Below are 14,581 nucleotides of genomic sequence, written 5' to 3'. Positions count from 1 at the left end.
TCTCAACCCAGCTAACTGATTCATTTCCCTGTTCGTGATACTGCCTTGCCGATTCAGATAGGACCTCGACGCCTGTTGTCTGTCCTGACAACTACATTGGTGTTGTCCAACTGGAGAGCGAAAGCTTGCAGTGCCCTCCAGAGCGCAGCAAACTCCGTCTAGCTGGAAGAGTGTAATTGCTCCTCCTCCAGCCACTGATCTGGTCTTTCCTGATAATGATCCCCCCAATGTTGCTCCCGAACCCCATAGGCTGGCATCCATGGTCAACTGTATTGGAGGAGGAAGATCAAGTGGAACCCCTTTCGACAGGATATGAAAAGCGTGTAATCACATCCGGTTGTAGGTATGCAACAACAGGAGCCAATACCTTTGTGGTGTTCTTGCCGACCCGACTGGAAGAGCTTGGAATTGTAAGTGCTGGTCCCGACGGCAAAGCATAGAAGCTTCTGACTCCCCATGTGAATTGGCCCACGGACGTTGGTGTCCTTTAAGCCTAGAAATAATTTCCTCTATCACAAAGAGAGGATTGCTTGAATTGTAACTATCGGAAATATTTCTTCAAAGACAACCTTGTTTAGGGCTTTGAGATCTGTGATAGGTTCATATTTTCCACCTGATTTCGGTACTAGGAACAGCAAATTAAAGAAGTGCAGGTACCCAGTACTGGATAACACCGGCCAATTTAAAGCGCTGCACATAAGTGACCAAAATAACTGAAAAACCGTGGTGTGATACATATTCAAATAAAACAGAACAAATAGTTTGTTAAAGTACTATGGTGTTACCTCTGTGGAGACGCAGAATACAGGAAGTAGGGCGGGGAGGGGCGTTATTGTAGGACCTGTCAATGGAAATAGAAGAAACACTTTGGGACGGGATCACAGATTCCACAGCATGGTAAAAGCTCTGTACAATATTACTAAATCAGCCATCTGGCTCAGGTGTTTAATGCACTGGTAGCCTTGATAACTGCTACAGCTCTGTTGTATGGAATTGGAATGCTACATTTGTCAGTTGCTGTACTCTTTGGCACTCACCCTGCGGTATAATTGTGTGATAAATGTATACTAGGATTTTCCATGAATCCGATTTTGTGTAGATAGTACATCATCAGTTGCATTTCTTTTTTGACCCAACTCCCACAATGTTTTTTAACACTGAATAGTGACAAGAAAACACGTTGGTATCTGTATGTATTTATTTGTAGAAATTAGTAAAAATGCAAGACACTCACATAGATACACCCAGGCATCAGCCATAATAAAACACCTTGATATGTTGCTAATTCTGCCCCGGTTCTACTAGCCTTTCAAGGTACCTTTCTTTGATAAGGGCTTCTGTAGATGGCAGAATCGAAGGACTAGTTCTCATATAGTGGTTAAACTTTGAGTGCACAAAAGTTATGAATGATTGACGCGTTTCAGTCTTCAAAACCAATAATTGTTGATAGAAATCAGATTATAAGTGTGCTCTAATAGAAGGTAATGTGTTACTTCTGGAAAGTAATTTTAAAAGGCATACTTTTTCCTACAATAATATGAGACACCCCACCAGCCCATTCACAGTTCTGACTTATGAACTTCTTCTGTCCCCCAGAGTACCATTCGGCTATCCTACACCTGAAGAGGGAACACAAGGAGGAAGTGGAGACGCTGAAGGTAATGTACTGCATGCTTCTGCATCCAAATCACCTCGCGCCGCGATGAGTACTATGCTTAAGCGATAAATAATCTGGTCATTAAATTGACGTTCAAGCCAAGGAACAATCCCCTGCAAGTTACTATGGGATCTTGCACCCTGGCCTTGAGGATTCCTTGCCCTCTGGATTATCAGTGGTGTATTTGTTGTTGTTTTATTGTTTCCCGGAAGCATGTCTTAGTCATTGATGTGGTATGTTGTGGTCATAGGTCTAAACCTAATCTATTGTGTGGCTTCCTGGTTAGTAGGCCGGCGCTTTGCCCAGGATGAAGCATGTAAAGGCAGTCCTTGATGGTAATGCAGCTTCTGAGGAACCAGGACAGTCATCTAGTGGTCTGCATGCACTGGGTTGGATGGGTGTTAGTTCTTCTCTGTAGTGCGTTCTGTTGTTGATGGGCGCATTATTTGTCGAGATGATGAGTGCTTTTGGAACACTATGATACTTAACCATGAGATCTCTACCTTGGATGTTTGTGCAGTGTTATGCCTCCTGTGTTATTTTAGATGTGGTCATTGTTTTCCTTAGTATGGTATTTATGTTGCAAGCACTATGATGCCAACTACACAACATATCTGTTCGTTGTAGGATGTATGTGCAGTGTTTTCGGTTGGAAGCTCTTTTGTCCTGTCCTTTCTTAATGGTTACTGCTGGTTTGACCCAGTGATACCTAGCTGTATATGCTGTGTCGGATGCTTGTATTGTGTTCTGTATGTTTTGTGTTGGTTGCTACATAGTTGCCGGGTAGTTTTGATGCTATGGTGTAACAATACATTGCATTTCTTACCTGATTGCAATGAGCTTTGAGACCTGAATGAAAACTGTTCAACCCATTTGTAGTCGCAACAAGGCCTCATTTGTTGATGAATTACCTAATACAATACATTGTGTGCTTTAAGTAAGAGTTCATTTCATGAAGCATATCAAAGTTAAGATTTCCATTTTGTAAAATTATTTACTGATCTGTACTCTTAAGGAGTTATCACTGCTCTGTTTTTTATTGAGTAGGCTTTGGTTTTAAGACCGGGTATCTTGGCCATGAATGTGGTTTCACCAGAGTACACACCAAGTTGCTCCCAGTGTGTTGCTTGCACACCATAAACTGGAGTAGTGTGCGGATAGCCCGATGGTCCCCTAAAGAGTGCGAGGTGTGGCCGAGGATGGGAACAGTGCTGATTGTGAATTTAGGGGTTCTAACCTCTTTATTTATTCAAATTAGAAGAGTTAAGATTTTCTACTAAAGTAGTTACTTTGAAGCAGGGTCTGTGTCCAAGAGGCCCAGTGAGGAATGAGAAGGTTGACACCTAAGTTGCGAGTACAGGGCCATTGGGAAGTCCTCCCTTGTTAGTTGAGTTTTGCAGTTACTAAAGAAGTGTCGGTATAGTTCACCCAGAAGCAATGTATAGGAAGGTTAGATTGCTCAGTTCTTGGACAATTGCGTTTGAATTTTACCACCAAGAGGTTTAAAGGAGCACAGAGATTCCTGCCTCAAAGATCTTTATATTAGATGTGTCTGGTATTAATAGATTTCACCTCTGGAAGTAAGGTGTAAGCAACAGTTAGTTATTTGGTTCTTAGTAAAAGTATTGATGTGATTTGCGAAGAATTTAGAAAACCGTTTTCCAGAGGACAGCTGGAAGGTGCATCTCAGTGTGACATAAGGGGTGTAGACAGCTTGTTTTGTTAATTCTGGTACCAGATCAACCTCACCAGTTCTGGTTTAATCCGGTTTGGACTATATAAACCAAAATGACGTCTTCTCTAATATTTTCTTTTATACGATTTCTGAGAGCTTGATTTCTTTGAGAGACTAACTTTATACATGCAAATCAATCGCTTACACCTTCATTTGTGTTGGGTCGCCCACCACGGGAAGGGAACATTGGACACTGTTCCTTTCCACAGGAACTAACCTGTTTGATATGTGATATTTGGCATTACTGGTTTAAACTGTGATTTTAAAACACCTATATCTCTGATTTTGGTTATATGGTCTTTTAATTTGTTGGGCACATGCTTTGTTTTGAAGTAGTGAATGTGTCTAGTGGGACATCTTCTCAGTTGTCTCTTTATTAGGGATTGACTTTATGATCTTTTATGCATAGGTGTTCTCTGTGGTGATTATGGATTTGAATATTGCTATTGCAGCCTTGAGAAAGTCCAGTAGGACGAAAAAGGTGTTGACTGTATGGGCAATGTGTTCTTCTCGTGTGTGCTTGTGCATGAAATGCAGACAAATTTTGAGCTGAAACTGGACTTTGTTGTAATATTGTGTAATCATGTGCTCTGCTGCCATTTTGGGGCTCTTGCGGCCACCAGTGGGGATGACATACTTGGGTAGCATGGGGTCATTGTAAGCTTCGTAGCAGCGCCATGTTGACATAATTCATACTGATATATTCAACTCTCACCCACACTGGGACCATTGGATGTGTGGCAGTCCTTCCCACTGCTTCCAGAAATTTTCATCCGGTTTAGGATATGGTAAAATCTTTTCAACTGGAGACCCAAAGAAACCTTGAAATTTAAGAGATCACAAAATCAAACCGCTAACTTCAGCTTCAGCCCAGACCTTAAGTGACATTGGCTAACAGTAACTCTAAGAATACATTAAAAATACTCTTCATAGCAAGAGTTTAGCACAGCCCAAAATAAATAATCTCTATTCGTATATTAAGCATCCATCCACAACCATATATTGAATAAGTACAACTCGTTGCACAGGCCAGAATTATTCGTTGGACCATCAGTGGCAGATTGATTAGTTTGTTGTGAGTCTAGCAGTGGAATTTCTGATTCCAGAGCTCAGTGATTAACCAAATTGCACAGCATTCACTAAAAAAAAAATCAGAGTATTCAGTTGCCTGTGCCTACTGTATTGCCTGTAATATTTATCTCCTTCACCGGGCTAGCACATGGGACCAGGGCCACTGTGGAAAATCTGATAACAATACCCTCTTTTCCCCCTCCAGGGACAGAATGGATTGGTACAACTAGTCCATCGGGTCTGCACTGTGGCACTCTCCTCAGAGCCACTTTATCTCAAACATTTATCCATTCAGCCACCTGCATGCGTCACTACTCCTACCCGGCTCAATCCATGCAACCTGCTATGGGAAGCACCGTTTACACCATGGTTTTTACCACGTCGTACCTTTACCAGGCATTTTTACCACGTATATTATTAGAGCGCATATGCTTTTACAGCGTATGCCTTTACTATGCATTTAAGGTAAGTTCAGGAGTCTTCCTCACAAATATATTGTTTATATAAAAACAATTTGGTGTAAAAAATGCGTGGTAAAGGCATGTAGAGTGTTTCCCTGCATTGTTCCTTCATACAACCCCTGCTACCAGCACTCCCACGCAAAAGCACTGGAGCACCACACGGACATGCGCACAACACGAGTCCCTGTCTCCAGTCATCCTTCCAAATGGAAGTGGCCCAAACCATTTGTGTTTATTTCTTCTTGTTTAGCCTTTGCACCAGAAGTGGTTACATAATTTATAATAAATTAAATAAGTTAAGATGTGAGTTGATACTTCAAATTAGTTATAATTGTAAGCTGATGTGTGATAAGATACAAGACAAAGCCACTCTTCATTGAAGTATCTGTAACATATACACTTTTTACAGTTATGGCATAGTGGTATTAATGTTGGTGAATGCTTTCGTGTTGGAATATCTCTAGGTTTCTTTCTCTCACTTTCTTTTATTTTTAATAAGAATACTTTGGATAAAAAAAGTTACATCTTGAGGTAGGGTATGGTCCTAAATCGACCTGGGTGCCCATTTCAAATGGACTAATTCTAAAATGTCAAAATCCCCGAGTCTTGAGGACACGCTTGAAAGTGGTATGGGGAAGATTCCAGGCGTGATTTATGCTGATCTGTAATGGATATAGTGGGGAAGCACTGCATGGCTTGAAGACTGGTGTGAAGAGTTTGTATTGACATCTGTTTACCTTAAAGCCAACGAACAAGCTTGCTGGCCTTTCTAAAAAAAAAATTAAAACAGGACTATGATGTACATTTCGGTACCTTAACAGCAATGCCGGCCTGTGAACATGATTAATTCAGCCTTGATCTGCAGGCCTGACAAAATGTAAGCATTTGTAATCTACATTTTAGGAGCTTTGGTTTCTTGTGTGGTGGGTACACTGCAGACTTGTGGAATTATGAAAAAGTTCCTAAATTTATGGAAATGTTAGAATAGATGTGAATGAGATTGCATATTACGTGAAAATGATCCATGGGCTAGCTCTGCTGCCGGTCTTGGATTTTGGTCTTTATTTTGCAACAAAGCATTGGAGTACAGTAGAATAAACGACTGTTGTAAGTCAAGTGGCAGAAGAAATAACACCTCAGATGTACTCTTCCAGGAGAGCTAATGCCCAAATATCCACTGCTGTTTTTGTGTCCCTGAATGTCCCGTCAGTAATCCTTTGCCCGAAAATGAAAGATCCAACCTTAGCCCCCACTCTATCTTTCGATGACCTCCATTCTGCCCCAATCTCTACCTTGAACTCTGATTCCTCATGCCCTACCACCTGAATAACTATCTCCTACCATCATTACTACCTCAAACCTAGACACACCACGACTGGAATGATGCAGCTTGAAGTCGGAAATGCTCAGAAACACATACTCCAATGCTCCCAGTCAACCCTGCTACCCCCAGGTTCTGCTTATCCTTGGAACTAGTAGGATCCCCCACTATTAATCGTTCACCCAGGCCGCCTGCCCAACTCACTACCATCCAGCTTACTCAATCTGAACCGAGAACATCTCCCACACTTAATTGCATGCTATTAAACTGTTGGTCAGCAGTCAAGCATGCCACCCAAAAAGCAGAAACTAGCCTACTACATAAAATCGACATTTGTTTTCTGACTGGAATGTGGCTAAATGACCCCTCGCCCCCATTATCGATCTCCTTACCCTACTGGGTTTCTCAATCATTCTCTGCGACTGGAAGAATCGTATTGGTGGTGGACGAGATATCGTACGCAAAAACAATCTGTGGCTAAAACCCTTCGCACACAACTTAATACGCCTCCTTTGAATATCTTGGAGTTCATTTCTCCTCCAAAGGTTCTTTCCAGTTCAAATTCTACACCATCTATCACTCACCAGGTGAAAAACTACCAGTCTTCAAGGATTTAACCGACCTCTAATGGTAAACTCCCTCAAGGACTCCACTGACATTTTACCAGGAGACCTAAACCTGCAATTGAACGATACAGATGATAAAACAGTACAAGCCTTATCCACCCTGCTTAAAACAAAATCACTCAACACTGCAAAAAGTATACTCAAAATAACAGCTGTATCCTCGCGACAATCATTGCTATCAGGGCTTTAAGTGGGATGAAAAAACTAGGCCGGGGGGGTCTCAAAGGGGCGTGGCCAATGTAATTAAGGGTGTGGCTTAAAGCATGTAAGCTAAAAATCTGTGCTTAGCATAGTGTGCCGCCCGACTTGTATTTTGCTGTTTCTGTCATTGCCTCCTGATATATAATAAAACAAGTAACATCACACCTACAACAAGTCAGGACTTTTGGCTTTGTCAATGGTTGTAGGCGCGCCTAAGGCAAGTCCTTATGCGCCCGTCCGCGACCGACCAACGCCAGCCCCGCTGCTCGTTTCCAACCAGACACACAAATAATGCTGTCTAGGGTGCAAATCCTTGAGCTTAATTCAAAGGCCTGCCCCTGGCCGATCTGTCTTGACCCCTGTTCATTGGAACATGAGCTACACGACCTGGGATTAAATTGTAAATCCTGCTCTTTTAAGTTTAATAAAGAGGTCTTAGGAAGAAAGTGTAAAGCCTTTGAAGAGGCCCACCTTCAGAGTTATGGACCTCCAGTGATAGGTCAACCATCAATCAAAGCCTGTCTAATCAATTGCAGATCTCTTCCTAAGCACGCAGATAACATTTGGCTACTGCTAGAATCAAAGACTTGTGATCTCATTTTCCTAATGGAAACTTGGTTGAGCTCTAACCCCGACATTACAATGGCTATCCCTAAAGGCTACAAAATAGTTTCAGAAAACCGGGATGGTAATAGAGTGGGTGGTGAACTTGCAGTAATCATTAGAAATGATTGGGAGATATCACACAAAAGGGCCGAACATTCTGATCTGATGGAAGCATTGTCCTTTAACATCACAATCTCCCCTACTCTCACCATTGCAGGAATGCTGATCTACAGGCCGCCAGCACCTAAGCCCGCTGAATTATGTGAAATTTGCAACTGGATCGCTGATCTCTCACTAAAAAATACTAACTTCGTAGTCTCGGGTGACTTCAATGTCCACATGAACAATGATCTATGTCCCATGGCCACCCAACTAGCAGAGACATTGACAGGATTGAACCTTAAACAACTGGTCCACAAGCCCACACACATGGCTGGCCACATTTTGGATCTCATTTTGACTAATATTCCCACCCTAACAACTGAGGATCCAATTCCCCTCATATGGTCAGACCACAGTCTTACTCCTTTCTATCTAACCATCTCCACAAGCCACAACGCTAGGAAACCCGAACACTAAGTTAGAAGAAATTGGAGGAAAGCACGAAGCCCGGTATTAACAAACACCCCTCGGTTACCTACCAGAGACCCGAACAGCGACGCCGTAACCTTCAACCACTGGGTCACTTCGGCCCTTGACCAAACCGCTCCCATGAAAATAATGAAACAGGCCAGTAACAAACCCTCTGCTCCTTGGTTTACGCCAGAACTCCAATCAGAAAAAAGCAGCGGCAAGAAACTTGAGCGGGTCTGGCGCCAAAACTACCACCCTGAGGCGAAAAATATATACAGAAAGGCAATAAAACCGTTTCCAAAATTAAAATGCAATACCATTAGGGACCACATTGCCAATCTAATAAAATCAGCTGATAACTCCATTAAGGACGTTTTTAAAATTAGTCTAGGGTTTCTTAAACCAGAGACAATGAAAAGCAATATAGTCCCCTCTGCCAGACTCTGCGAAGATCTCTGTCGTCTTCCAGGAGAAGATCCAAGACATTTACACCGCATTTCCTGAGACGGAACCATCAAGCACATCACTGTCTAACCCCTCCCCGACAAAAACATGGTCAGAATGTAGCCCTCTTGACCTGCCTACGTCCCTTAAGCAGTTGGAAAAAAATAAATCCTGGTCTCCACTTGACCCTTGCCCGGCCAGGTTTTTCAAAATATTAGCACCACTGCTCAACCCTGCTCTGAACCAGCTCTGGAACACCTCTTTGGAAACTGGCATCTATCCATCTATCTGGAAAATCCCTGTTCAACTGATCCTCAAGAAGGAGAATGCAGATCCTCCTGCAATACTGAAAAATTTCAGACCTATCTCCCTTCTGCCAGCACCTGCTAAGATTCTCGAAAAAGAAATGCAGAAACAATTATCCAAGTTTCTTGAATCCAATAAACTACTCCATGTCTGGATTCAGAGTGGAATACAGCACTAAGACAGCACTACTCGAAGTAACAGAAACTGTCTGGGAGACAATGGATAAGGGGAACTATGCAATGCTGGTGCTATTGGACCTGTCGGCGGCATTCGACACAGTGTCTCATAAGATCCTCCTAGACAGGCTTAGACAGTTGGGAGGGATGGGGGCCCACCTTAGCTTGGTTCAGCTTCTTTCTAGAAGGCCGCTCCCAGAGAATTCGGCTGCATCCTTACACTTCCAATTCTCGCCCCTTGATTTGGGGAGTGCCTCAGTCTTCAGCCCTCAACCCAACCCTTTTTAATGTCTATCTTGCCCCCCCCTCGCCCCTCTGGTAAAGCATCACAGTGTCGATATTATCTCATATGCTGATGGCACGCAGATCGTGTTTTCTTTCCAGGATCGTTCTGAGGCCGCATTTTCAAACTTTCAGCAGTGTCTTATGGACATTTCAGCATGGATGACGGCTAATTGCCTAAAGTTGAATATGGATAAAACAGAGGTATTGTTGTTCAACCCGCCCGCCCCCATCACTTGACCTCTGGTGGCCCGCAAAGCTCAATCCCCCTCCCCTCCCTGTCCCACTGCTAGGAATCTGGGTTTCAAACTGGATACCACCTTGTCATGCAAGACCCAGACAGGCCATGTTTCCTCGTCCTGCTTTTGGAAGATGAAGGCCCTACGGAGATTCCTTCACTTCCTACCCATGGACTGCAGGAAAACAATTGTCCATGCGTTGACTGTCGCAGCTTGACTACGACAACCATCTGTATTGGGGTCTGCCAGCATACCTGTTCAGGAAATTGCAAACTGTGCAGAACGCGGCAGCCAGGCGTATTAGAAACGTCCCGCTGAGGCATCACATCTCCCCTAATGTGCGCAGTCGCCACTGGCTGCTCGTCAGAAGGAGAACTGAATTCAAGGCACTGACTCTGGCCTACAGGGCACTCAACGATATTGGCCCTCAAAACCTAAAGAAGAGAGTTTGCAAATACCATCAGTCAAGGACCCTAAGATCAAACCATCTCGAGGGCCTTGTCCCCCCTCCCCCCGTTTTTTAAAGTCCAGAATAGGAGGTCGGCCGTTCTCCATCAAAACCGCAACCTTGTGGAACTCCGTGCCAGAACACATCAGAAAAGCCAAATCGGAATCTATCTTCCGGAGGGCTTTGACGACCTGGATCTTCAGCCTCCCTTAGCACACTGTGGCTCAACAACTCTAATTTTCTCTGTCTCCGCTAGCGCCGGGACACCTCCGTTGGGGGTAGCTGCGTGCTTTAGAAGCTTAAAAATATATATATAATGGACGGGGGCGTGGCTTGGACGCCGGAGAAATGGCGGCGTAGTTCTGTCCTCCTCCGAGCGGCTGAAACGAATATGTTGCCTGAAGCTGCAATCCGCCTCCAACCCTGACCAAAACGGGTGCCTGGCCGTCGGAAGTCTTGAACCGGCGATGGTGAAAATTTGAGTCGGTTTCGACCGGAGGTTGAGGAGCTGACTGCCCGTTTGTCCTGACCGAAGGGAGCTACACTCCGCGGTGGAGCCCGATCACGGACACAACCACGTGGTCCCCCGGTCTCCCGGAGATTTAGCCGCGCTGCACACTACGGGCTGTTAGGCTCTCCCAGGGCAGTGCAGGATCATGAACCCACACGGCGACACGGCAACACACGCAGTGAGTAAGGATCGAGGCTGACAGTGTGTGGCGGTTGATTGCGCGCTAGTGCGCTAATGCGGAATACAGCGTTGACGAGCTGTAATGGCGGTCACCCGGAGAGCCTGTCTCCGCGACTTGATCACCCTGTAATGAGACTGAGAAACTGCGTGTGACTGCACACATCTCTGAGATAGCCGAGGGGTACATCGGGCCAAACGCTCAGACACAGCCTATCTTTTAAAAAAAAAACAACGAGCAGAATCCTGCACATTACATGAATGATCGTGGTGGCTGTTTAAAATGGCGTTCCTTGTTAATCTAACACCGTGTTTGTACAACCTACGCCTGAATACCACGATGTATCCTGTGGTCTCTGGCGTGCTATGAGACACTGTAAGCAGGTCACCAGAACAAATTAACCACGCTTCCTAGAAATAACGCTACAAACACATATATATACAACAGTTGTAAACATCCACAGAGCCTAAATTGAATCTCTGACGCAGCTGGTATCAGAGGCACTGAATAGACCTGCGGAAACCCTAGGAAGTCTGGTGACATGCATGTAGATTGAGTCTGTGTCACTGTGTGTGGCGTGCTGGCTGAACCTCTGCAGCAACTATTATCATCGATATTTACAAGGGTACAAATGACATTTGATGATTTTAACGATGATTTAAACGTTATTTACAAGAAACAACTCGAACATTGTGCAAAGCGACGGCTCACACTAATGAATGTACTAATGAATGTACACTAATGAATGTACACCTATATTCTCTCCAATAAAAATCGTCTCTCGCTATTCACAACGCAACGCAACGCAATTCAGTATCAACACCGTGTGCTGGTGGGAATCAGAACATAACAACATCAAGTCTAGTCACTACGCACAACCAAAAGATGGGGGATAAAGAAAACGGTGCAACTTCTAAACGCCTGAAATCTAACCCACCGACGCCAGTCAAAGGAAATAAAGAAATGACGGATGCCATGGCAACAATTTTGAGCAGGCTAGAAGAGGTTAGAGACTTGGCCAAATCCACCAAAGAAGAGGTTGTAGCTATCCGCCAGGATATCAAAGACATCAACTCAAGAATTACGGAGTCCGAGACCAGGATAAGCAAACTGGAAGACTTTGAGAATAAAACGTGTGGAGCTATCAAGAACCTCTCCTTATGCTCAGACCACCTGGTGAGGAAAGTTGCGGAATTGGAAGACAGAAACAGAAGGGGGAACCTAAGAATTTTTGGCATGCCGGAAAAAGCGGAGGAATCACATGACTCATGCATACCCTTCCTCGAGGAGTTGTTCACGCAGGCCACAAATCTAACCTTAACTCAACCACTGGAGTTTGATAGAGCGCATAGGGTTCCAGGACGAATTTCTAAAGACCAGAAGGGCCCAAGAGCGATCGTGTGTAAACCACTAAGATACCAACACACAGAGCAGATACTTACCTTCGCCCGCAAGCACAACCATGTGCTATGGAAGGGTCACAAAATCTTCATCTCACAGGACTTCAGTAAGGAGACTATGGAAGTAAGGAAGGCCTTCCTCGCAATGAGGCCACAATTGAAGTCACTTGGTCACATGTATGGCTTTATTGGTCCGACGAAGTTTAGAGTAACCATACAAGGTGTGACACATGTGTACTCTGACCCGAGAAAACTGCGACAACTCCTGTTTGACCATGGCGATGGCACCATGGAAGTATCCCCTTCAGCTCAACAAGGAGCCTCTTCACCTGGCCTAGGATGAGTTTAGGCTTGAACTTTTGGTACTGTTACTCTCATGTTCCTGAATCCACATAGGAATGACTATCTGATCTGGAACTGATATGAGGGTCTCTTGTCCGATTCTGGTAAAGGGCTGTTAACCACGACTGTATTTGAACGAATTCCAATAAGGACAAGCCCACATGGGATCTGGTTCTGGTCTGCTTGCCAGACACGTTGATGGTCTTCGTACCCTTTGTGCCCTCTGCCAGCGTATCCTTTAGAACCCGGATCTGTATCAGAACGATCTCTTGAATTCTTGATTTGAAAAATGATTCACAATGATTATATCTATGCTATCATGATTTTGCTTGTGTCCCTCTTGGATCTCAAAAAAGTTCTGTGCTATGGTGCTGTTCTGTAACACTCCCTCTAGGTACCAGGGGCACCCACGATAACCCTTTTACTGTGCTTTTGTGCTTGGTTTATGATACTGAAGTCAAGGCATTGACTTTCTGTACTCAAGGTCATGGTACCATTGTTGTTCGTCGTTTATTGTTGCCTACATGCTTGGTTTATTTCTTCACTAGATTGGGATTGCAGCCCAAAAGTTTAATAGTTTTGAGCGAGCTGCTTGGAGGCGGCCTCGTGGTCGTCATTTCCGAGTCACCATGTTCTGCTGTTTCTACTATTGGGGAGGGAGGGGTGGGCTGCGGGGGAGGGAGGAGGGTGGAGGGAGGCTGGGGGGAGTGAAGGGGGGGATTGTTTTTGCATTTTGTATATTGTTTTGTTTAGTTTTGTCCATCTTGCATCCTAACTTGCGTCCATTACGCCACATTCTGTTCCGGAGCTTAAACTCTATCCTACGATTCCCTGAATATGGTTCTAGATATGACACTGCTGGTTCTGACAAAGGTATGAGACCTTCTTCTCGGTCTAACCGTTGCGCATACGCATGGATCATGAGACTTTATCACTTATTGTATAACTGATGGCTCCTGTTATGGATACTCCAATAGGGACAACAACTGTAGCTAACCTTCGAATATTGTCATTGAACGTGAAAGGTCTCAACCAACCAGTGAAACGTCAAAAGGTACTTGATTATTTACGTAGGCAGCGTGGAGATATAGCCTTGCTGCAGGAGACAAAACTAGAGGCGAAGCTATTTCACACATTGCGTAACAAATACTACACTGAAGTGATAGGGTCTGAAGCATTCTCAAAAAAGAACGGGGTGGTGATGCTAGTGGCCAAGAATGCGAATGTGGAGGTAGTCTCTACCACAACAGACACGAAAGGGAGATGGATTTCGGCAAAACTACTCAAAGATGACACTGAGTTCTTTATCACGACTATTTATGCCCCAAATACACATGATCCGTCCTTCTGGGTAGGCCTCACGAAACAGATCATCTCCATTCCCGACACAGCAGTCCATATTTTGGCGGGCGACTTCAATCTCCCATGTGACCCTATATTAGATAGAGACTCTAAATGTGTATTTCGCCCAGGAAAAGCCCATAAGGCATTCATGAAACTATGCAATAGGTTCCATATGGTGGACACGTGGCGATTAATGCATCCGGATGGTAGAGACTATTCCTTCTATTCCCCGCCACATGACTCGTTTTCGAGAATTGACTATATACTCATATCTAAAAATGCGGTGGCAAGAGTTGAGGACGCGGACATTGCTCCCAGATTAGTCTCTGATCATTCATGCGTCTCCCTTACACTTTCTAATCTTAAACCATCTACCCGTCAATCTATGTGGCGATTCAATGACACTATTCTTAATGATACGAAACACAAAGAAACCCTTGGCGCCGCCATTAAAGACTTCCTATTGTCCAATAAGAGAGGGGACACTTCAGACACCATCCGTTGGGAGGCACTGAAATACACTATAAGGGGACTTATTATAAAAATATCCTCTGCGATTAATAAGAACCGCACCGCGGCCTTGTTGAAATTAGAAGAGGACATTTCAAAACTCCAGCGCAAATACCTGATGAGTAGAGACCCTGAAGTCCTAACTGAATT

At 44.2% G+C, this 14,581-nt stretch overlaps 1 protein-coding gene across 1 annotated transcript in view; it reads left to right on the top strand.

Annotated features, from left to right (window-relative positions):
- Positions 1-14,581, top strand: part of FMN1 (formin 1) — a 307,196-nt gene that overhangs the window by 86,849 nt on the left and 205,766 nt on the right. Inside the window, exon 3 of the mRNA XM_086937030.1 lies at positions 1,597-1,658. Coding sequence (XP_086793156.1) covers positions 1,597-1,658 — 62 coding nt within the window. The remainder of the gene's footprint in view (positions 1-1,596; positions 1,659-14,581) is intronic.

Source organism: Lissotriton vulgaris, chromosome 9 (assembly GCF_964263255.1).
Source record: "Lissotriton vulgaris chromosome 9, aLisVul1.2, whole genome shotgun sequence".
Classification (NCBI taxonomy): Eukaryota; Metazoa; Chordata; class Amphibia; order Caudata; family Salamandridae; genus Lissotriton; species Lissotriton vulgaris.
This window is presented reverse-complemented; position numbering and strand designations above follow the sequence as displayed.